Source organism: Anoplophora glabripennis, unplaced genomic scaffold (assembly GCF_000390285.2).
Source record: "Anoplophora glabripennis isolate ALB-LARVAE unplaced genomic scaffold, Agla_2.0 scaffold251, whole genome shotgun sequence".
Lineage (NCBI taxonomy): Eukaryota > Metazoa > Arthropoda > Insecta > Coleoptera > Cerambycidae > Anoplophora > Anoplophora glabripennis.
The window spans coordinates 563303-589668 of NW_019416333.1; the positions used below are offsets into that span (position 1 = coordinate 563303).

General features: G+C 32.1%; 1 protein-coding gene across 1 annotated transcript in view; it reads right to left on the bottom strand.

Moving 5' to 3' along the window:
* Window positions 1–24964, bottom strand: part of LOC108909515 (protein obstructor-E) — a 32315-nt gene extending 7351 nt beyond the window's left edge. Inside the window, exons 1-3 of the mRNA XM_018713883.1 lie at window positions 24856–24964; window positions 7865–8110; window positions 5253–5453 (exon numbers count right to left, since the gene is read on the bottom strand). Of these exons, the coding sequence (XP_018569399.1) occupies window positions 5253–5453; window positions 7865–8110; window positions 24856–24901 (493 nt within the window). The 5' untranslated portion in view covers window positions 24902–24964. The remainder of the gene's footprint in view (window positions 1–5252; window positions 5454–7864; window positions 8111–24855) is intronic.
* Window positions 24965–26366: the final 1402 nt, after the last annotated feature.

Below are 26366 nucleotides of genomic sequence, written 5' to 3' on the forward strand. Positions count from 1 at the left end.
TTGTTGTATTTGTTACCAATTTTTTTCAAAACCGATTTATCTCGCAAACCGTTCATTTTTTCGAAATAAATAAAGAGTACCATTTTTAAAGAAAAACCTTCAGAGTATCTAATAATAATATTTTCAGTTTGATAAAATTACTTCTGTCAAAATTTTCAGAAAAATTGTGATAGGGCCAGTCCGTTTCTGGACACCTGATAATAGCAAAAAGTTGATTTTAGCATCAAATCGTAGAGCTCCACGTGTAATACAACGTACGAAAATTTTATTAAAATATACAGGGTGGTTTCAAAGTTATAACCCTAAACGTTAATTTCTAGGTACCCCTTTGATCCCCCATAACTCCGTTAGGGGGCACATTAGGAAAAAAAAATATAGGAAGGACTAGTTTTATTTTGACCTCCCCTATTCACTCCCGAGAGGTTAGGAGGTACTTACCGGACACCCTGTATAGGCCGATAAAATCGTTTATATTAAATTATTGGAAAATACAATACATCAAAATTAAAAAAAAATACAAAAAATAAACAATTTTGGAAGTAAGGAACTTCGAAGTGCCTACATTCAGCAGTAATTCATGACAGCGTCGTATGGACGAATATTAAAGTTTCCACGAATTTCATTTGCAATCAACATAATTCGTTCTTGTTAATTCTTCTACTGTTAATTACTTCCCGATTGCTTAAAAATCCCCATAAAAAGAAATATAGTGGATTTAAGTCGGGACTTCTTGGAGGCTATACCACAGGACTAAATCGACCAATCCATCTACCACGAAAATGATTATTTAACCTCTCTATAACGAATCTGTCATTCTGAGGAGGTGCACCATCGTGTTGGAAGAACATACGATGTCTAATATTTAACGGGATATATTATTACGTTACGCAGAAGATGGTGTTCGAGAAAGTCCCTCTACTATTTACGTTCAAGTGATTATTATGTTCTTGTAATTACAGTAAAGTACCATTGCAGATTCTTTCCCATATGTTTATAGAAAATCGTTGCTGGAATCGTCTTCTTCTTTTAACATGAGGTTTGTCTGATGAATAATGTCGCAAGTATCGAAAATTTGAAAAAATGATCGGTCTATAAAACGATGCTTCTAATAAATCACTGACAAAAACGTATACGTTGCTCGGCATCCCCAGGACGAAAAGCTAGAATGCTTGTATAGTGGTAAGAGTGTAATAATTCCCTGTGTAAAGTTCGAGAAACAAAACTTTATGGAAATTCTAACTGCATAGACATTCGACTCGTACTTGTAGTAGAATTATCTACATCAATTACAGCTTCTTCATGATCTGCAACGTTTTTCGAAAGGTTGAAACAAATTCCTGATGATTTCTGCTATTAGGGAATCTGCGATGATATTTTCTTACGACATTTCCTTGATAAAAGCTATACATGTAAGCGATGTTACCTACTCCCTTGTAGTAAAATTATTTTGAAAAAAATGCACGCACAATTATTTACTACATTTAAAAATGCATAATTGTTATTGACAGCTAGTGCTACTTTTGGACTATCTTAGCATGGCTAACTTGCCATTTCAACACTAAAAAAACAATCAACGTATCTGATAAAGTAAATGAAAGCGAACTCGTTTATAGCAAAAATTAAAAAACTAGACATAACAAAATCAATAACGAAATTGTATAAATTTAGATCCTTTTTCAAAATTAAATTGCTTCTCTTCTATGTATAATTTTTTTATCGACTAGTTAATAAAATAAAGTTATGTTGTACGTTTAACTTAATATCTTGTTCGATTTGCATACGAATTAATTACGCTAACTCTACAACTTTTCCAGTTAGATTCAATAAAATAATTATCAAACAAGCTCGACGCCATAAAAAAGGAGACAGCTTAGCACTTCACGCTGAAATATCAACTGGCACTTAAGTTATGATTTACACCCACTAATTTGCTTTTGATGAAATTCCTATGATCCGAAGCGAGAAGCGATGCTTAGAAAAAGTTTACGGCTCGAAAATATACAATCTCCCGGTAACCACATGTTACGTAATTAGGCACATTGTATTCCCTGTAATCTTTTATGGTCCAAGTGGTATTAAATTAAATAATGTAGGTGTGGAAAGATCGATGAATAGAGGTGTATAATGTAAGTGTTAATAGATTTTTTGTTAGGAATGACATGCCTGTAATCGTTCAATAAACTAGTGGCATCAATATTGAGTACAGTTCTAAAATATTTTAATTTATTTATGAACGAATACCTGTCCACAGAATAAGTACCATTGAAAGGTGGGAAATGAACAAACGAATTTTATTTACAGAAAGACAAGTTTAATGAAAGAAACTTTGAGGATTTAACTTTTAAGAAGTCAATGCTACACTTTATTTAGTATCCTTTGAACATAATTATAAATATAGGTTCACCCCTGAAAACATTTCATTGAATCAAATTTACCCATCATTCTGGAATCTATATGATAATTTAATTCTTGAGTTGCGTCTTTGACACCTCGACTACTGTTCCTATTACTGCGTTACTATATTTTAGAATATTATTTTTAATAATAAAGACCCGTTTTATATTATATACTGACTTAGAATTGATAAATTATCTGAGATGCTGTTGTTGACAAATGACAAAGTACGAAAATTCCTTGTAATTTTTTACGAAACCACTGACTAAATATGAAAGGGAAAATAACGCGATATGAACGTATCAATAAATTGCGGTTTTTACTTACATGTTTACATGAACTTTTACAAAACGAGTATGCAAATTTTAGTAGGAGGCCTTGAAAGATTCCTCCAAAATAAACTTAAATGTTTTTTTCAGTTTTCACTTTATCATTGCCTTGGTTGATTCTCTGAATTTATTAATGGATAGAATGTAATTAAAATAAACAATGTTACGGTTTTGTAAATTCCTCCACAAATTAATACATATTTTAAAATACATATAAATTAAATTTTAAATATCAAATTTAGATTGCTTCTAATAGGTACATTTTTTGATGATTCTATGCATAGTTCAATTATTATGAAAGCAATAAATCCAGCTTAATTTGGTTTATGATTGATTAATTATCTCAGCCGCTTTTTGTCTTCCCTAGAATTGCGCCAGAGGCTAGAAATTGCATTCGAAAATAATTTAAATTATGCCAGTAGAAAATAATAATTAGTTCTTAACAGTTTTTACTAAAATATTTTATTTAATCCTTATTTATTGACACTATTTGTGGCATTTTTTCTTAGGCGCGTCCATATTTATAAATTTGATTTTAAAATGCATGCAAATTTTATAAAAAATTAATTTCAAAAGTACAATTCTTAAACTAAAGAATATTATATAAAAATAAAATAAAGACAACATTGGGTGATTTTCATAAGAATATGTCATATTTTATGACTAAATCAGCACCAAATTTAATGCTAGTTGCTTTACTGCTAGGTACCATAATAATAAACCTTTATTAAAAAAATATTGAATAAAAAAATCAATTACAGCAAACAAATTCACTAAAAACCTTACGAACGTCAGTACCGTGTCCTAAATTGTGTTTTGTAGTGTAAAAGATTTTTTTATTAGGGTAGGTATGGTATAGTAAATTAATGGTTCCCTAGAATATTTAAAAGTATTAATATTTTATATATAATTTATACCAGATTACTTGCTTTTTAGAGGAAAAATAACGAATAACTATTCTCGTACGATTTCTACAAAATTGTATATGTAATTGTAATATCCATTGTTTTACTGCACATGAGCTTCTTTAAACACAAGTTACGTGATCTTATTTTGAAAGAGATCATAAAAATGTTTAATACCACCACACATTTTGTTGAAAAAAATACATACTCGTATATTCTAGTATTAATTGTCATATTTTTACTCTATTGTAGGTGTTAAGTCAATTAAAACATATTCAATTTCTTTTCTAAAAAAATCTTATCTAATGAAATCAAAGAATACTTATCAGAAATCTAGTAGTTGTTTCCCGCAATATAAGATTTTTTAGAAAAACTTTTGAATTTGATTTAATTAGTTTAATGTCTTTACAATAGAGTAAAGGGCATCATACAAGCTAGACTAATAGCAGAAAAGTCTGAATTATGAAAAAGTTATCACAAAATACAATAATACAAAATAGTATCGTGATCCATTTACAGAGTTCCATTAAAAAAAAACTTTACCATTTTCCCTACAGTTTGCACAGTTGAGATTCACCTTAAATGGACCCAAAAATGGGGTGGAGGGTAAAAAATTTGACTTTGATTTTTTCCAAGTTTTGTCAAGAAACTCAAAAGGGTTAAGTATGTTTTTTTGTTACAAAAGAAAGGAGCTCTTTATGGACTAAAAAAAATATATTGCTTTCAAATAAAAATTGATCTTAAGAGTTGAACTCATGAAAATGTAAAAGTACAAATCATGTTTTTTTATTAAACAAATTTCATCGTCATATTCTACGTTTAAATAAGAAAAAAAAAGTTCTAATAAATATAGGAACAGGTTGAGACAATTAAGGACCCATCAGTTTTCAAAATCCATAATAAAATCAAATTTTAGAATGACGTCTACCCATCTTGTCGGAAATAAAGTAATAAATCTCGATTATTTATTTTTAACAAGTTTCGGAGACAGAATAAAAACCATTTGTTTATCGTGATCAGTTAATATTTAATTGAACGTATTGTATATAGGTGTGACTTTAAATAAGGATTAGTTTTTTAAGGGTATTAATACGTTTTCTCCAAAATTCGGATCTGGTATACAGGGTGATTCACAAATGGTGACCAAAAATGAAACTACGTATTCTTTGGTGAATTTTAAGTGGTCTTTCCTATAAAATTTTTATTTAGGACGCTTCGTTAAAAAGATACAGGGTGTTAAACTTCAAAAAATATTTTTAATTTTTTTAAATAATTTAAAAACTAATAAGTGGAATAATTTAAAATATGCACATGTATTTATGTAAACATTGTTCAAAATCAGAGGGCTTTTCCTATAATGTACATGCTCCAGTGGCGGAGATACAGGGTATCGGTGTGTTTGTGTGTCTTCATTGTTAAATTTCTATGAGTTATGAAAAACCCGTTTACGAATCGAGAAAGATGAGGTCTGGGATACGTGTTTTAAAGGCTTCGTACTTATAAATAAATAAAATACACCCTGTATGTTTAGTACTGCCACATTATTTCCTTATCCGTAGTGAATATAAGAATTATGAGAAGAATTTTGTGGTGAAATATCGATACTGGTGAAATTCTACTTTACCTTCTGATGTGCATCCCCCACGCTTGGCTTCATCTGGCCAGGAGCAGATACCAGCGTTCACATTATAGACCAGACCATCCGGGCACGTTATCATGTTGAATTTCCCGTCCACGCAGAAGTAGAATTTATCGCAGACGTTTCTTTCTTCGTGAGAGAAGTAACCGTGCTTCCTGGGGCAGTGCTCGCTGGGTTGGGGTTCCTCTGAAAATATTTCAAAAATAAATTTTAGGCTACTGAAACTTTTTAATGAAAAACAGATTTTCCAAAAAAGACGCATTCGAAATTATTTAACCAAACTTAAAGATTGATATCGGATCAAATAAGAAATAATGGTGGTATGAAGAAATGTTTGTTTTCTAGATACAGGAAATTTTGAAAAAAATCGTGTATTCTAAAATACTTCTAACGCACAATGATGACAACCGTTAGTTCTCACAGTATGCCATAGGTCAGACGACTGACGCACAATTTGGCAATTTGAGTTAAATATCTACTGCATAACTTATGTCAGGTCATATGAACCCTGTCCCTTTCTGGCGATCCTACTGATGAAAGAATTTAGCTGATTACTAGAGCTCGGGACTCGGTCGGATGATCATAGCCGTCGCGTCGGCCTTTCGCTACAGCGCACCGTACGAAACCTGTAATAACGGCAGTTATTGGCTTCGCGTTTGCTTCGTGTATATGTGTTTTAATATTCTAATAATTTCGAACGCGCCAAGGGGTAAAAGACGACTTTTCGCTGATAAAGTATGCACATTTATTTATTTTTATTTATATCTACCTGTTTATTTATTTATTTGTTTATGATGAACACGCCTGTGACTAACTGACGAAAACCCCGAGCTCTACTGATTACTAGGTATTAGAGGTGTAATTCTCTGCTAGATGGGGCATGTAACCCGCAGTTAAAGAGTTTATTTCGCCTAGTGCAGCATTAGTTATGATTTCATGGTATCTACAGATTAGCAGGTCACTCTCTGTCAGTTAATCAAATCAATATTTTGTTCCAGTAGGCATTGAGCAGCAACGATAAAGATACAACGTACCTTGTAGGTTATACTTTTTTATTCGGAAAACCCTTCGTTTCGTTTTAATTTATTTTTTAAATTTACATTACCGTTACCAAACGTCTCAATGAACCTAAAATGTAAAATTTCAAATACAATATGCAGGCACAAAAAGTCACAAAATGTTTTTACCACCAGAATATTCCATTAATACAGACTCAAATTTTCTTTAAATTTGTTTGATCAAAATAGTTTGCCATTACAATTTGAATTTCATGGTACCTAGAAATTAGTAGGTTGCTCTCTGTTAGGTACAAAGCAATGCTTTGTGCCAGTGGGCAATTGAGATATAATACAGGGTGTTAGAAGTTTGACTGCCTTAATTTTATCATACGGTAGAATAGAATTAAAATAAACAAAAAAACCTTATATGACTTGGGTCCTAAACTCAACCATTTCCGAGAAAAAAAAATTATCAAAATCTCCAACTTGATGTACAAAAGTTCGAATAATTAAGGAATATTGACATAACTCCGTCCATAAAATATAATGTTTATCACTTTTTTGAACTTCTTTATGCTTAATTCTAAAAAAAATAATTAGCGTTATAAAAAATTTAAAATTCAATAAAATTCATATCGAGCAATGTGGCAACGGCGCGGCGGTTAACACGAGGTATTAAGCAGTCCAGCAACCAGCAATACACAATTCAGTTGGTATTTGGAATTCGAAAGTGACGGAGTGTTTTTTGTGTACCACTATTTCTTTTTCTTGAGGTGTTTCTCGCTTTTTTAAAATGTTTACTATACGTGATAATTTTCCAGCGAGTGCACGAAAATTGGATTCGAAGGTGTCGTGCGTGCATAGTAAATTTTGAGCATATGTTGTAGTTTGTTTTATACTTGAGCGTTTAAAAATTACTGAATCTCCTACATATTTTTCAAATTCATAATTTGATTAAAAGTTAAGTTCCTGTTTTAAGAGATTCATAATTACTAAAATTCGAGCTAAAATTTAAGCACAACACTATCTTCGTACTTCAGAACCGATACATTTTATTTTATTTATTTAAAAATTGGAAAACAATTGTCTTGAAATTTATTAAATGTTTCACAATATTAGTTGTTTACATTTTTGTTATGCCAGGACAAGTCTGCCGCGTGCACACGTGGTGTGCATCAGCTGTGCAGCATTAAGTTAAGCGTTGTTGCCATGTTGTGATGAAACTCCCCAATATTAATACTCTATATTTTAAAAACTGTCAATCTTATGCCTCTGTAATATACCACTTTTTTGTTCATTTATGATTACTCTATCTCATGCTGAAGCAACGACAGTCAAACTTCTTACACCCTGTATATTTTATAGGCAGTTCTAGTAGCATGCTGAACCAAACCTTATATCTCACCCACAATCTTCTGTTTTACTGGAAAACCGTTTTCGGGTTATAACTTTCTTTAATTTACATTGCCGTTACCAAAATGCTTACATAATTTTTACGTGTAAGCCCAAGTTACATCACTTTTCGTCGAAGCGAACTATTTTTTTTTTTAGAAAAAAACTATGAAAATATACTGAAATATTACTTTTTTGTGCACTTACGCAATTTAGGTCTCGCTGAGCAGTCGATATTGAAGGGCAGATCGCATTTTTCGTATTCGGTGCTGTAGTCGTTGAATACCTGACCATCAGGGCATAGTTTTTCCGTTATTTGGCCGTCTGAGCACTGGTAGTACTTGTCACATTGTTCCGCGTCAGGGAAAAAGCCGTCAGGTTCGGGACATTGGTCTGAAAGTTCTGCTTGCTGAGCAGCTCGGTTGTTCGATTTTTTTGCTCCGCTGACTATGGCTGAAAACAGAGACATGAATTAGTAAAAATAGTATCAGATAAACACAGTTACTTTAGCCGTCTACAGAACAGTGATATGCCGTCCTTCTCCCGCACTAATATCAAACTCGGCTAATCCTTAAAACTAGAGCGAAGGGTAGATATTTTAAGATTATTACGGAATATTTAACTAAGGTAATAATAACTAACATACTTGTTTTTGAAAATTTTACAAGTATGTTTTGCAAACGAAAAATCGTTTAATTTGTAATAAATCGCTCAATGTGGCAACAATGGTTCCGTCAATTATCGAAGAGACCGTAGAGACACCTAGTCAATTAATTTATAGAATCCTGCCTAAGAATCAGCGCAGGAATCGCTAACAATGATGTCACGTACCACAGACAAAATAGCTATCACCACAGACCACTACTGGAATAGGCCAGCAATTTTATATTTCCTTCTTGCCGATAGAGTACACCACCAGCAGAATTTTAGGCAGTATTTTAGGAAGAATCAAATGCAGCGACCTGGATTCCTACATGTGTCCCAGCGACATATAAACAACGGTTTGGCAACGTTGTCACGTGTACATTTTTGTGTTACTGTATTTACTTAAATGAAGGTATTGATAAAAATGTTTTAAAGAATGAACGAATAAGTACCTACGTAGTCAACTTAGACGATCAGATATTCTGCAGCGGTTGTTTAATCATAATTTGGTTAATTAGCTACTATTCAATTTTTGGTATTGAAATACTGTAGAAAACATACAGGGTGTCCCATTTTTATTCTGAAAAAATTCAGGAAAATATAGATCCAATTTAAAGGGACTTTGCTATATAAACTTATTTTGAAATCTGAACCCTTTCCGAAATACAGGGTGTTGAAGTTGAGTTTATTTTTTCATTTTTTGTTAATATCTCTTGGAGTTATAAACTAATTGTTCTCAAATTTTATGTGGTGAATACCACAGTGCACTAGTACTAATACACAAAACCCCAGCTTGACAGAAAAAGCCAGTGGCGTGCATTCCGCACTTATCGATACCTTTTATAAAAAGTATGTGTTAGTGCATTGTTCTGTCAAAAAGCATTTTTACGTTTTCTACATAATAGGCACAGCTACAGAGTAAACCGACATTTTATAAAATCATCCCTGATCTTAATTTTAGCAGAACTCGATCACTATTCCTTATCTAAGAAATGCTGAAGCGCACTCCTGGCTAATTGAATACTATCTGTGATTACTAACAATGATGGTTTTTTATGTTTGAAAAAATTAAAACATTTAAAATTCTATCAGTGATTTAATAACAATAATTAATTATAAAATTAATGCACATTAACGTTTAATAAACTAAACAAAAACTGTATCATTAATGTATCAATGAATATTTAAATATTGTTCAAATATTCTCAAATCTATTCTTTGATTTCTGTGCTCTAATGTTCTAATGTTCGTACATTACCAATTTCATGGAGTCTTTGAAATGCATCAGTAAATAATTGAGAATTTGGATGTCGTCTATCAGGAAACCTTCGTCTGTATTCTCGAGATGCCTCCAATGCGTTACCATTACACAATCCGTAACAGAACACAATATCAGCATATTCAGCATTTGAAAATGTATAAGGCATTATTAAAGCACTTAATGGTATTTTATAAAAAGCTAAATCCGAGTAATTAATGTAAAAAATTTTCGTTTCTCAACAAAGAGTGATCATGTCAAGTTTATTATGAAAACCAAAACTGTTTTCAAAGCAACTCTGATTTTTAATTTTCTGTCACTACGAGTGAACAAAGTGTATTGCAGCCAGTGGCTTGCAATTTGAACATTTAATATTATTAAATTAACCAGGAATGTGCTTTAACATTTTTTAGATAAGGAATACTGAAGCCAAATTAAAACAACCTGAGCGTTTCAGTTGTTGATTAAAACAGTTCTGCTAAAATTAAGATCAGAGATGATTTTATAAAATGTCGGTTTACTCCGTAACGGTGCCTATTATGGAGAAAACGTAACAATACTTTTTGGCAGAACAATGCACGGACAATTGAAATTATTTATTATTTTAAAGATCAGTCAGTGACGTAACACATACTTTTTATAAAAGTATCGGCAAGTGCGGAATGCACGCCACTGGTTTTTTCTGTCGAGCTGAGATTTTGTGTATTAGTATTAGTACACTGTGGCATTCACCACACAAAATTTGAGAACAATTGGTTTATAACTCCAACAGATATTAACAAAAGATGAAAAAATAAATTCAAATTCAACACCCTGTATTTCGGAAAGGGTTCAGATTTCGAAATAAGTTTATATAACAAAGTCCCTTTAATTTTATCGGATCTACCTTTTCCTGAATTTTTTCAGAATAAAAATGGGACACCCTGTATTTCCAAATAAACTAAATTCGTAATAATATTTTAAACAGTTTGTAATGTAATTTTTTAAATATTTGATGATGATGATAAATTTATTTACTAATAATGTATTTTGATATCCACTTATAAGTTTAATAATTAAATATTGAAAAAAACTTTAAATCCAAATGTACGACTTTTCCTTTGATTCTTTTGACATCAAAATTTGCTGGCATAAAATATATGTCTAAACTAAAAAATCATTAAAAAAATTAAAATTCATCCTTATTGAAATAACAAACAACGATTTTTATATCTAACCCATAAAACAACATAAGGAGAATATCTAAAAACGAAATAACATTAAAATACCTACCTAACATTAAAATACCTACAAAATAAATTTTGGAAACAAGAGGTGTGTGACGTAAAAAGGTCGTATAACTCGGAAACGGTGCGTTGAATTGAAAAAATAATTAAAAAAGTCTTCCCTACACCTTGGTTCTGATTGACCCTTCTGCGTTGAATGCAAAAGGTCCAAAGTCCGGATGCCGAAAAACAAAGTTAGTAAAAAATTGCAACAGCAGTAGCGAACGCATTATCTTATCTCTGTAAGGGATCACTGATTGTATCCATGATATGCAAAACTTGTGTCAATAATTATTTTATCTATCTAAAGAAATCAACAATAAGAGAGAAGTACCCATCTAAGGATACACAACCTGTATAATGCATTTTTTTTAAACATAGATGTTAATATTGTACCAAATTGGAAGTCGACGGACAAATCTAAAAACACTAATTTCAAGTTTTTAAATTCTCCCATTCCAAGGTGATATAAAATAAATAATCAATTAGGTAAATTCATAGTTTTAATTTTGCATTTATCACAAATGTGATTTCCAAACAAAAGATAAGTTTCATATCTCTTTAATTACATAATTGAATGCATTAAATTTATTTGGCAGTTATTATTTGGCAACAAAGCTACCGCTGGAACTGCCGCCTATTACCAAGTAGAAGAGTTACCACGCTTTTTAGTGCGGGTTGCCAATTTCCAGCATTTAACACGCAGTCTGTGGCGATAAACTATATCGTCTGCGCACATACAATAAAATTTCAAATAATCTTATATTAAATAAGAGGAAATTGATTTTAATTCATTCATCTAATAAAAGCTTGACATATAAAAGATCAATTAATCAATTAATTAGGAACAAAGCGTTGGGAAATATTTTAGAAACATTCATTATACATATTGTATGTGACATTATGAATTCAGGATTGAAACGAGATACCTGAGACTGTTATTCCTAACAATAAATTTATGCTGTTTTAAAAGGTCGTTGCCTCTTCGCAATTTATTTTGTTTGTTGAGGATTTCTTAAATGTATGCAATCAGTTACCGGGTAACACGTAACCTTTACTTGCCACATTCTATTTACAAACTGGGTGCCGGTTTGGGCCCACAGATGTTGATGATTATTGAAATATATACAGATTCACCTCATACTCAACCTTTAAAGATACTGGGAGTGTACTGCAGAATACTTTTTTGATGCTCACGTCATTAAAACAGATATTTACCGTTGATGTAATATAAAAGAAGAAATGGCAATACCAATTTGTTTTTTAATAAATGACAATTGCGTTTTTAGGTCAATTTTGGCGAATGCAGTTTTATTAAAATCGGCTGTTCTAAAATCCAGCGCTTTCCGAAATAAATTTAATTAATCTGAAACGCAATTGACGCTTTGCCAAGTACCTAGATCTGGAAAAAAATGGGCTAGATACCGGGTGTCCTGAAGTTAATGCAACAAAATTTGGTCACAGATTCTTAAGACAAATTTAGGGGACCCGTATTTTTTATTTTTGCCAAGTGGCCCCCTCTTTCGGAGATACAAACCCCTGAAATCCGCCCTTAATAATAGAATACACAGGGGTTTTAAGGTGGTATCTGAAAGTGCTACGCTTTTTGAAGGAGAACCTCCATAAGACGCTTTTTCGTGGACCTTCTTGTCTTCGGAACTAAAAAAATTTGGTCGCATATTTGAATTTCTTATAAATTAGTCCGCTAGAAAGCCATTGCATTTTAAAACTTTTTTGAATCTTTATTTTTTTCGTAAAACGCAATGTTTTCAAGAAAAATGGGAAAATGTGATCAACTGCATATTGTGATTCATATGAAATTCTACCTATCAATCGTATCTATAGTCTGTTTAGAAATGAAAGAGAGTAATAAAAGCTTATTATGTATGCAAATCGTAAATAAATGTAGTACTGGTGCTTATATTCAATATTTTTATATTATGTATTATCGGTATAGATGAGGTGTACTTTTAAAAAAACTTTGTGTGACCGGGTTGTACTAAATTGTAGCAGGTAGCTAAAATTTAATCCCCGACAATCCGTCTTTGTCTATGCCGCTTCAATTTCTCGGTCCATTTCTCTTATAAGTAAACAATATAAAAACAGCATTTCAAAACATGAGGCTACTTTAAGCATCATAACCGGGTTAAGAGGGTTTTTAGTAATTCAAATAAAATTATTCAATATTATTATCAAAATATTTATTTAAATTTAATGAATAGACTTTTATTCCACACAAAAATATATGTATTTTGAAAATTCAAATTATGGTGAGTAAATGTAGTGTTGTATAAATGTACAATAAAGAAAATAAAAAAGTAGGTATATTAAAATTCATCCTCTGAATATTCTGATGAATTATCTTCGTCTCCTAGATTGATAACGATAGGTTCCACAGTAACGTCAATTAAATTATCGAGTTCCCACATTTTCTCCTCTTCTTTTTGTACATGATGTATACATCTTTGCCAGTTATCTGCAGTTACTCGTTCCAAGGAATTTTTTAACAAAATTTTCACGTCACTTAATTTAAACGTCGTATTATTTCGCGCTACATCTCCTTTTACCTGCGCCCAGACTAATTCGATTGGGTTAAGTTCACAGTGATAAGGTGGTAACCGTAGTACCGTTATTTGGCGATTTGTTGCCATTTCATCGATAACATATTTTTTCTGATCTTTATTAAGATTGACAAGTGTCAAAAGTTCCTTTTTCACCATATTTGTTTCAAAAGAAATGTTTTTTCCGGATAACCATTGAATTATATCGGCTTTCCTCCAAGCAGTCGTAGGCGTCCGCTCGGTCTGCCGTGAATGGTAACTGGCATTATCCATGACAATTACAGACCCCGGAGGAATAAGATCCAACATCTGTGTAAAATACTCTTCGAAAACATCTGCGTTCATGTCTTCGTGATAGTCACCTGTATTTTTAGATTCAAATAAAAGTAAACCGCCATCTACAAAACCACTGGCACTACCTATATGTGTCACTATTAATCTTCGCCCTTTACCTGAAGGTGCCTTGAACCCTGTTGAAAGTCCATCCAAAAATGCTTGTCGAAAACTTTTTACATTTTTATCTTGCCATACTTTTGTTACAGTATATCCCTCGTTGACCCAAGTTTCGTCTAGATAATAAATATTCCTCCCTTCGTCACGGAATTTTCTAATTGATCTTAAGTAGGATCTTCGCCAACAAATAATTTCATCTTTATCGATAAGAACTGACTTCCTGTTCTGCTTTTCCCAGCAAAAATTCAACTCTCGTAAGACGGCCCATAATTTGCTTCTACTGATTTTTGGCAAATCGTTGTCCTCTGAAAGTTCACTTAAAATTTTGTTTAGCGTTGGTATTTCTTTTTTAAAATAAAATGAGTGTACTTTTCTGCGAATGACATTTTTGAAGAAATCATCTATAACGACTTTTGACCTCCCTGTAGATGATTTTGGGGGATTTACAGTATCTTGTTCATTTTTTGTTTCCTTTAAAAGTCTGTAGATAGTCGATTTTCCAATCCCTGTCATTTTTGTTAGCATTAGTGTTACCCGATAATTACCTGAAACGAAATATTACCACGTCCATGGCCGGTTCTTATCTCGGGGTTTTATTACTCTCTTTCATTTCCAAACAGACTATAGAAGCAAATATCTTGAATTTAATTGAAGAAAATTCGTTGGAAATATCGATTCCCGATTAACTGTTGCGTTAGAATCGTCAGGAAATGGTATTATTGAACTCAGAAATTTACCTGCATTTCATGAAAAATAATTGTAAATTAAAAATAAACATAAACACCGTTTTATTACAGTTTTTGTGAAGTTTTTATTAACAATTGGGTTCTTAAAATAAAATTAATTAGAATTTCATACGAAAAAATTCTAAATTCAATGGCTTTCTAGTGGACTAATAATTTTGAAGAAATTAAAATATGCAACCAAATTTTCTTGGCTCCAAAGACGAAGGAGGCCCACGAAAATGCGTCTTAAGGGGGTTCCCCGCCAAAAAGTGTAGCACATTCAGATTCAGTCTTAAAATCCCTTTGTCGCAAATTTAGTGATTCTTGTACAACAGGGTATCCGAGATATAAAAAAATACTATTTTTAGGGGTCAATTTCAGGGGGCTGTAACTCCGAAAGAGGAGGCCAATTGGCAAAAATAAAAAGTACGGGTTCTCTAAATCTGTCTTAAGAATCTCTGACCAAATTTTGTTGCATCAATTTCGGGACACCCTGCTTATATAATTTATCGATTTTTTACTATATTTTACTGATATCCAGGTTGCATCTATCTATAGACTAGGCGGTATCTGTTTTGGTTTGGGTGAATCGTATATCCACGGAGATTATTGGCTTTTTGGCTTTCAAATATCACTAGAAATTAAAATTTTTCTATGCGCATAAAAAAACCGTGGGCTTAACTTTTGGCGGCACAATATGTTAAAAAAATTCGAAAAATATCATATTTTTCTTCCTATTTAATTATGTATCTTTTGAAGAGTTGATTTTAGGTGAACATGGAAGAGGAAAAAAATGTTTGTAATTAAATTTTTTACAAAACATGACTAGTTACAAATCGAATGAATCATGATTATTACGGTAAAAATCGAAAAAATCGCAAAAATGGGGTTAAAAAACAATACTTTTTAGGGATTTTTTTGGGGTATTTAAATTGGGTATAGGACCATTATACTTGGCTCAAGAAAACTTCATGTTATGTAGAATCATCCCACCAAATTTCATCAAAATCGGTTCTATATATTTTGCATAATAATTTTGCAATCCAGATTTTGAAAAAAAAATTGCAAATTTTCAAATTTTTGCACAGCAAAAACCAAAGCCCTTAGATACTTGAAAATTTAAGCACATACAGAAGGGCTCTCAAGCTTTCAAACTTTTTTTGAAAAATTCGAATCCGTCAATTAGGAGAGCTTTGGCGCTTGATTAAACATTGCTCGAATTTTTGTACTTAGTAAGCAGAGAGCGCGGCCGCTTCGGCCTGCTCGAAATTGAATCGGCGAGTTCAAAACCGCGATGCGCTTAAAAATTTTTAATATATCACCACTAGAAAAATGTTCATTTCTAGTGGTATTTGAAAGCCAAAAAGCGAAAAATCTCCTTGGCATATACGATTCACCCAAATATGGCTTTTTGAAACAGATACCGTCTGGACTACTATATGAGTTACTTTGTAAAGTCAAATGATGATGAATGTGTATACGGAATGATTCAAACAAAACTTATTAAAAAACCAGCCGATTTGAGTATTATTATTACTGTGGTTTTCATAGTTGACAATTACTTTTATTGCCACGGTTTATAGCTATCAGTTAGCCCTATCATATACAGCGTGTTCAAGTATTGTTGCTACCAGCGGAATACCAGTTATAGTATATTTTGTAAATGGTTATTGGGGATAGGCTCTGAAGTGACAAAAGCTAGTTTTTTAATAATTCGCTGTATATGAATATCAATATGCTCTGGTCGGTCGAGCCTTTATTAGTCATAGGTACACTTTCAAACGTCTCGTGAATACTAAGGTAGTCAAATATGTTTACAAAAGCTGAAACTATATACAGGGTGTCCGGTAAGTACCTCCTAATCTCTCGGGAGTGTATAGGGGAGGTCAAAATAAAACTAGTCCTTCCTATAATTTTTTTTCCTAATGTGCCCCCTAACGGAGTTATGGGGGGTCAAAGGGGTACCTAGAAATTAACGTTTAGGGTTATAACTTTGAAACCACCCTGTATATTTTAATAAAATTTTCGTACGTTGTATTACACATGGAGCTCTACGATTTGATGCTAAAATCAACTTTTTGCTATTATCAGGTGTCCAGAAACGGACTGGCCCTATCACAATTTTTCTCAAAATTTTGACAGAAGTAATTTTATCAAACTGAAAATATTATTATTAGATACTCTGAAGGTTTTTCTTTAAAAATGGTACTCTTTATTTATTTCGAAAAAATGAACGGTTTGCGAGATAAATCGGTTTTGAAAAAAATTGGTAACAAATACAACAATTAAAATTTATTTTTTTTACATATTATTTCATGCATTTAATTTCTTTAACTTTATCAAGTCCAGAAATCTTTGAACGGGTTGGCTATACTTTATGAGCAAGTAGTGACCAATTAAAAATAACATTTGAAAAATAACTTACTTACAAGACATGCAACAAAGAACATTCAACAATGAACAAAGGTACCTAAATGTTACTTCGGTAGATGTTCAAAATGAGCACCCCGTACTTCAATGCACTTTCTAATCCTACGAATGTTTTCCCGGTGCACTTGAAATAATATTCCGTGATTATTGCGGAGATGGTCACAGTTCTGTGTTAGCCTCAGCAGAAGTTCCTCTCTACTATTTACGGGTGTTGAATAAACGTTATTTTTTAAATGACCCCACAGAAAAAAGTCTAATGGGTTTAGGTCGGGCGACCTAGGTGGCCATAATACAGGTCCGCCTCGACCTATCCATCGATCACCAAAAACATTCGTCAGATGTTGACGTACTAAACGATCAAAGTGGGGTGGTGCACCGTCATGCATGTACCACATTTCAGTTCTTATTTGAAGGGGCACTTCTTCTAACAAAATATTTAGATTTTCCTCTAAAAATTGCAAATAAAGAGCACCATTAAGTCTTTGCTCCAGAATAAATGGACCAATCAAATGATTCCCGATAATGCCAGCCCACACATTCACCATAAACCTTTGTTGGTAGCGAGTTTGAACTAAAGCGTGAGGGTTTTCTTCATCCCAGACATGTAGATTATGCGAATTAATTATGCCGTCTCTTGTAAAACCTGCTTCATCGGTGAACAAAATAGATGTACCAAAATTATGATTCCGAATATGATGCTGTAAAAACCAATTGGCGTATTGAAGTCTTTTTGGATAATCATCTGGAGACATAGCATGTACTTTTTGGATGTGGTACGGGTAAAGCAATTGTTCTTTCAGAGTTTCATGTACAGCCCATTTTGTAACATTGTTTTGCGCCGCAAGCTTCCTTATGCTATTTGAAGGATTATTAGCAACGTCTTCCAATATTTGTTCCTCTACATGAGGGTCTCGTACTCTCCTCGGGGCTCCTGCTCCACCACGGCGTGGCAAAAAGCTTCCTAAATAAAGGATTCGGAAGAAATTAGTTTCACTAACGTTTTTCACTATTTTTTTTTACCTGTTTCTCTTAAACTACGATCAACTCTTTCAAAAGTTTTTGGACTCGGCAAATGTCGACCCGGAAACCTTTCCTCATAAAGTCTTCTTGCCTCCACGGAGTTGCATAATGCTTCCCCATAAATTAGGTGCATATCAGCATATTCTGCACAGGAATATTCTTCCATTTTTAAATGTTATTTCTAACGGCTTAAAACGAATACCACAATAAAATTGAATTTTTATTCTGTCACGCGCCTTTGACAAGTACTTTAAAATCAACAGGGTCTAACAACGAAAACAATAGAAAAGAACTCCATGGAGACAAGAGCAATAATAATTTGTAGATGTATTTTGGTCATAGATGTTGATTTTACAAGAAACGGCATTATTCATTCCCTTAATTCACCACCAGTAAATGTTTATGGTGAATCTGTAGGCTGGCACTAGCGGGAATGATTTTATTGTAAAAAAATAAATTTTAATTGTTGTTGTATTTGTTACCAATTTTTTTCAAAACCGATTTATCTCGCAAACCGTTCATTTTTTCGAAATAAATAAAGAGTACCATTTTTAAAGAAAAACCTTCAGAGTATCTAATAATAATATTTTCAGTTTGATAAAATTACTTCTGTCAAAATTTTGAGAAAAATTGTGATAGGGCCAGTCCGTTTCTGGACACCTGATAATAGCAAAAAGTTGATTTTAGCATCAAATCGTAGAGCTCCATGTGTAATACAATGTACAAAAATTTTATTAAAATATACAGGGTGGTTTCAAAGTTATAACCCTAAACGTTAATTTCTAGGTACCCCTTTGACCCCCCATAACTCCGTTAGGGGGCACATTAGGAAAAAAAATTATAGGGAGGACTAGTTTTATTTTGACCTCCCCTATACACTCCCGAGAGATTAGGAGGTACTTACCGGACACCCTGTATATCTAGGTTACCTATATATTAAAGTAATGAACAATTATATATAAAAATATTCTTACAGGTACTTTATATAATAAAAAAACAAAAAAAAAATAGTCGGTCAACTATCTGATAGCTTAGACGCGTCGCTATAGTGGTAACGGGACTAAAAAAATCGATGAATTGACGTCCGCTATTTTATTGTTGAAATGTGCAGCGGAAGGCAGTAGAAAAGGTGTCTCATCTCGTGAATCAATTTTTTTCATTAGCAATATTATTTTTTTTTTAAGAATTTGGGTAAAAAATCAGTTAGTTTTTTCAATATATTGGAAAAACTATTGCTTTTAAAGAAAAGTTATTGCAAAAAACATAAAAAAACGTGGAAAAATAGGATTTTATTAAATTATCCATAACTTGGTTGTTATTTGTTGAAATTTTATAAAAAAATAAAGGTTGTGGTTTTATTGTGCGAAAGATGGTCGCTGTGGGCCCAAAATTCTATTTTTTATCCCGTCAAGGGCAAAAATGCATAACTTTAACCTTCTGTCTCTCCGAAAGTTATTAACAAAAAAGGGTTTAGAAAGTCGATTTTTCAAGCTTAAAACCTAACCTAGCTTTGTATTTAAATGGAATTTTAATTTATTGCCAGCGGCCTTTTTGATTTTTACATTAAAATAGTCATTTTTAACAATTTTTTTGATAAACATTTAGATTATCTCCAAAACCATGCTTAATATTTAATTATAAAAAGTGTGACTGTATAGCCAATTAAAAAACACACATTTAAAAAAAATTTTTCTGCGCCCTTTAGGAGCTGAGTTTGACTGTTCTTTTTTTCAAAAAATCACAGCGCCTCTGTAAAAATCAAAAGGGCCTCTGGCAATCTATCAGGCGGCATTTTGTAGATCTTTTTATTGCGCATATTTCGTCTGTTGAACACTTTTCTTTAAAATCAATAGTTTTTCCAATATATTGGAAATTATTAAAAAAAAACAATGTTGCTAATGAAAAAAATTGACTCACGAGATGGGACACCTTTTCTACAGCCCTCCTCCGCATCGATGTTCAAATATTATCTATAGCTGGTCAGTGAATAAAAAGTGATAAGTTATCAAAATTGGAAAAGCAGTTTTTGAGATAATTGAAAAAAATCATTAACTTTAATACCCCGTATCTTGAAAATGAAGCTTTAAAACATACAAGGTAATATGAACTTTTTTTTTTATTTTTTAATAAATTTTTCGGAATCTGAGACACCCTGTATATGATGGCTTGTGAATCATCCGGTATAGATAGACCGTAAGCCATATGGCTATAAATTACGTTATAGGTTCTCCAACATGCTATAAATATTAATCAACGAGTTAGCAAACCATTCTTAAACAATAGGTCGTGTCGTTGGTAGAAATATGTCGTAGGTAACGGTGTTGAACTTCTTAATGCACGTGAAAGCGATACTGCACAAAGGAATCTTATGGAGTAAAGGTCAACCTGTACTCGATTCCACAATTTTTGTTCTTATTGTTAATTACTAAGTACACACATGCTTTACGCCACATATGCATTTAATTCATGATAATCTATTTCTATTATTATTCTATTATTTCTATTCTGCTATTTGGTTATAAAATTTTAAACTGTCTCATTAATGCACCAAATCCGCTCTCCCGTATACTTATCAATGTTCCTTTCAGAGACACCCGTCAAAACCAATTTCTGCATATCCCGTTACACAAGACATCATGTTCTCCTCTTGCAGTTATGTTTAAATTAATTAATCAAGTTTCATCATGCAACTCCATTGACTTGTTTTCACCCCAAACAGTATTCTTAAGGTGGCCATATCCCTGGCCGAGAAATGGTGAAATTTCTGACATTTTTAGGTACTGAAATCTTGAAAAGTAAAACGTGTAGAACAAAAGTAAGCACAAAAATAAAATTCTTGATGTTTTTTTTATTCATTGTTACCATTTAAATTTACCCAAATAAAATAATAACTAAAAAAAAGCATTTGTAAAACATGCGTTTTCTGTTATCCTAACCCCACATTTTAATAATTATTTTCACGTACTTATAAATAAAAGTAAATAATTTTATATGTAGGACTAAGCAAGTAAATGTTATAAGAATATTTACATGTGGAGTTATGTCTAAAAAAGTTAGTATTTTCGTAGACTTCAGTACCTAAAACCTTGATGGGTTGATCGTTTTTTGCACCTGTTTATTCGTTTTACTGCGGCGTCTTTGAAAATACTCAGGTGGCATGACATAACATTCCTATTATTTGATAAGCTTTAGATTATTCAGTTATTAAACACTATTTAAAGAATATGGGGCCCTTAAAAGAAATTAAACTAATTTTTGTTAACAATTTACCATAATCATGTCTTATTATTGTAAAATCGTTATGTGGATGTTGTTGCCCTTCTGATATAGTGCTGCTATGTATTTAGAATATTACCATTCGTTAGTGTGCTTGATTTACGTACATATTGTACAATTCAGTGAAGTAATTTTTTTCCCTGTAATTAGATATTCATGCCTGTTGGGAAAATAAATAAATAAATAAATAAATAAGTATTCTTAAGAAGTGAAATCCATCGGAAATATTTTATTTCAATGTGAAAGATGATTTGGCATGAAAAAAGTTAATCTAATTTAAATTTTGAGGAGATGAAGAATTGACAGAAAATGTTTACGAAAGGGGAAAATATGAAAAGTCAGGGTGCAATTTGATATTGTATTTAAGGGATATAATAATTATAGGCCTAAGCCGATTCTGATGTAAGTTGCATATTGCATATACAGTTAGCAAATAGAGGTAGGTATACTGTTTCCATAAGTTTGAATATATCAATAGTTTCTCCATAGGTCATGTTGGTCAACATAGGGACACAATTTAAAATGTATTTTTAAGCAAACAATTTGCCATTATATTTTTTACCTCAAATTATTCGTAAAAACTAAGGGTACATTTCCAAAATGGCCAATACTTTATGTTTGGTTGAAATATTTGGTGTAGTGTAGTATCAAAAGTGACGAGATTGTTAGCTATTATATATGAAAACATAATAAAACATTCTGAACATAGTGAAATATAATCCAAGGTGTCCCTTGGATTATAGTTCAAGTGTAGCTTCCTTGGATGGAAATAAACCGATAAATCAAGTTACCCAGGCATAATCTCGCTTCCTTAAAGAGTTGCGGGCTTTCAAAAAAAATGTTTCATTATGTCGTTCTAGGATAATTCCTAACCTTTTAAGATACTTTAAGGGAGCTTGGTGAGATATAAAAACATTTTTAGGAGAGCCTCAGATAAATATAGACCCACTTTTTTACTAAAACATTTAAACATACACGAAACGATCTGTTTCCCATTTTTTGTATATACAGGATGTTCCAGAATAATGTGTACAACAGAAGACCACAGATTCGTGGACTCAAAATAGGCAGATTTAGACTAATTCACCTAATCCAAAATCGCTTCGTTTGGCCGCTAGATGACCTCAAACTGCTCATTTAATCAAAATTCTATAAGAGGACCAAAAACTTCCAAATGGTATCACCTATCAAATAAAAAATAGTTGTCGTTATTTAAAAAATTTTCACGAACTTCGACGCCATCTAGCGACCAAACGGTTTTGCCGCAACCAGCGCTTTTGGATATAGGTGAATTAACCTAAATTTGCCTATTTTGAGTCCACGAATCTATGTCCTTCCATTGTACACGTTATTCTGGGACATCCTGTATATACAGGACGTTTGTAAATAAGTGCAAAATATTTTAGGGGTGGTTGCCGAAGTTATTTAAACGTAAGTCGAAATATGCTTCTTTTCCGATGTACAGAATTTTAATTTTTTATTTATTTCTATTAATGTTTTAAAGATATTTGCTCGAAATTTGTTGCTTGTATTTTATTTAGAAATATTGAGAGCAACCTACTTATCAATTTAAAAATACATAACTTGCAATAAAATATGTTTTATTTTTTTCCTCGAAAACGGTGCATCCTACGAAAAAAATTGAAGAGACCAATTTCATTTAGAATTGATGGCGGATTTCTAAATAAATATCAAAATGGAAAAAAGTCAATGGCGTACCATTTTTTTTTATTAAAAAAGTTGTGGTATTCTCGCATGAACGCCACTGGTGCAAGTAGAAATATTATAGGATCACCCCAAAAAATTAACATCTATCCCTTCAAAGCGTTTTTCAAATTTCGAGTCAATATCTTTAAAACACTTTGAAATAATTAATAATAATAAATAAAAAACTAAAATTTAAACACTATCTCGGAAACGAAGTATATTTCGACTTACGTTTATATGAACTTTTTTTCACAAAATAACTTCGGCAACCACCCCCTAAAATAATTCGCACTTATTTATAAACACTCTGTATATTAAGAATGTATAAACGTTTTCATCCATTCGTTAAAATATAATAACATTATTTCAGGGAAAAAATGTATTCGATTTTCAACTGCTGTTGTGAATTACATAAAACTGAATATTTAAAAACATTCTAACTTGAATTAAACTTTATCTTTTTGCTAAATTTTGTATACTTTACTTTGAATGTAGTTTCGCGAAATAACATTTGGAGATTCGTATCTCAGTAGGCGCTGTTTTTCGAATAGACGCTAATCGTACGGAAGTCTTATAAAAGTACTTTGGCATTTTAGGTTGAATATTAATTACATTAGTGAATTTGCATTTCCTTGAATTATCATAGAAATATATATGACAAAAAACAGAAGATTGTTTCAAGTATATTCTTAGCGACATCTATGTTGTAAATTTCTTTTAAGTAAAAAATAAGTTCATGTTCTTCAGCTACTTCAAAACCCTCCTTAAACTAAATTTCATTGAAATATCTCAAATACTGAGACAACTATCTTAAAAAAGTTTATTAGGAAAAATATATATTTTGTGGGTTCGCAACTTAAAAAAAAAAAAACAATTGGTAATTTGATTTGAATCGATTTATTTTCGTCAAGGAAAACACCATTAAAATATGGCCCATTCGGTTTTGTACCCTATGTACAAAGTGAATTTTATAAGTGTACAGTTACAAGATTTTATATTTTATTAATACATTTTATCGAAGAAATCACACCCTCTGCCTTTTGTATTTCATTAAAAATGTAGATTTCGGATTCTTACGATTGCGAATAACAAAATTATCATTCTAAATAATAACAGTTTCCTTGCAAGCAGTTTTAAGGTGCAACCGTACCACATACTCCAAGCAAGGACACACATTGACGACTACAGATCATAACATTCTCTTTCTGGTCGTAAAACAAACTGTCTTACAGCTATATCTTTGGCAAACAGGATCCAGTTTTGTAGAAAAAAAAAATGAATAAAACATATGCAAAGAGATATGAGGTATGCTTCTGGATACGCTATTGTTAGTTGTATTTGTCAAAATTGGAATTAAATTAATCCTTTGTTAAAAAATGGCATCGCACCATATTGTTTTCAGTTTTATAAGAAAGAACTACTTTAAAATTATATTTTGAAAGCAAAAGCATCAGAACTATGAACTGTGAAGTATGACAATATGATACGTATTATTTTTTGTTAAATACGAAAGCTATTTTTGCAATAACAGTAACTAAATTTTGGGTTTTCGACACAAGGCGTTCAAAACTAAAAAAACTGACCACAGCCTCGTTACTTTATAAAACATTTTAAAGACTTTTAAAGAAAAGTTGCGTACATTCACTTTTACATATTGTTTTCTTGGGCAGGCGTAGAATTACAGGTAAAAATCGTTAATTATTTTCTTCAGCGACTTGCATAACTGACCACTCGAATTCAAAATTCGGACGAAACTGCAAATATTTTTTCCTTTGCGAAACACTTTAAACATTACGTATACATCTATGCATTACTTTCACTCGTACCGCTTAGTTTTTGTAAGTGATTTTGAACTCACCAGCACCGGCCAACAGAAGGAAAGCTAACACGGGGAACCTCGTCATGGCTGCCACTCCTGCACTTAACTAGAAGCGTTTTAGAGACACATAAAGCTTATAACAGCATTCTCCCTATAGCATGACCTTGCGGTACCCGGAGAATCGACTGCATTGTCCACCGAGGGCCAATTTAAAATTAAATACTTTCCGGTGTAATGAGGCAGGTTGCATGGTGCTGTGGTTACTCTAGATATACGTGTTATACATTATTTAGACGATTTTTTTTTAATATTCATTCAAGATTTGCCGATTTCACTTTCGTGGAGATTGAGAAAGTGCGGCGAAGGGGGAGTGAGATGCGAGGTCTCATTAATGCGTACTGTAACTGCTTGAAAGAGCAGAGACGCGCTTCTTGCACAAGAGAATTACCATTTGTGAAAAGATATATCTATACAAAAGTTTACAACAGTATATCGATGCATGAGACAAACAAATTAGTCTAACTAGTTCTGGTATTAATAACTGTGAAAGTTATTAAGGAATTAACGTTGATATTACCTTCCAAAATTTTGAGGGAAGGAGATACCTATGTGTTGTTCAAAAAGAAAAAAGTCAGCGGTGTACATTTATTTTAAAAGACCGTGCTAGTGTATTAGCATATCCACTTAGTATTTTAATTAATGTGTGTGGAAGAACGTGCACTTTTCCAGACACATGGAAGTATTCAAAAGTTTGCTCCATCTATAAAAAAAGGAAATAAACAGGATGTATCAAATTTTCGCCCAATTTCAATTTTTTTGTAATTTCAGTAAAATCTTTGAATATTTGCTTCACGGTCGTATTTATTATGTCAGTAGTAAAATTTCAATTTATCACCATGGATTTATGAAAGTTAGATCAACAACTTCTAACCTAATAACAGTTACACAGTTTATAGCTGAATCCATTGATAAACAATTACAAACAGATATTATTTACACAGACTTTTCGAAGGCATTCTACAGACTTGACCATAAAATATTACTATCAGAGTTTAACAAATTTGGTCTCTCGAATTCCCTATTACAATTATTTGAATCTTGTTTGTCAAATAGATTTCAGTATGTCCTACTTAAAGGGTATAAGTCTGTAGATTACTTAGCCACGTCGGGGGTCCCGCAAGGATCTGTTCTTGGACTACTCTTCAACATTATTATCAATGATATAATCGTAGATATTAATTACCTTCTCTATGGTGATGACCTGAAAATATTCTCAACCATTGAAAACATCGACGATTGTATACATCTTCAAAGTGCCTAATTTGATTAAAATTGATAACTGGTGCCAATTGAATAGACTTCCTATGAATGCTGAGAAGTGTAACATGATATCTTACACTTCAAAATCATCAAAAATAATGTTTGACTATAATTTTAACGGTCTTACTTTAACTCGACCTAACACTTTTTGCGATCTCGGCGTTATTTTCGATTATTCGAATATCTGAAGCTTATTTGTATGAAAATCAGCCTTGGTAAAATGACAACCC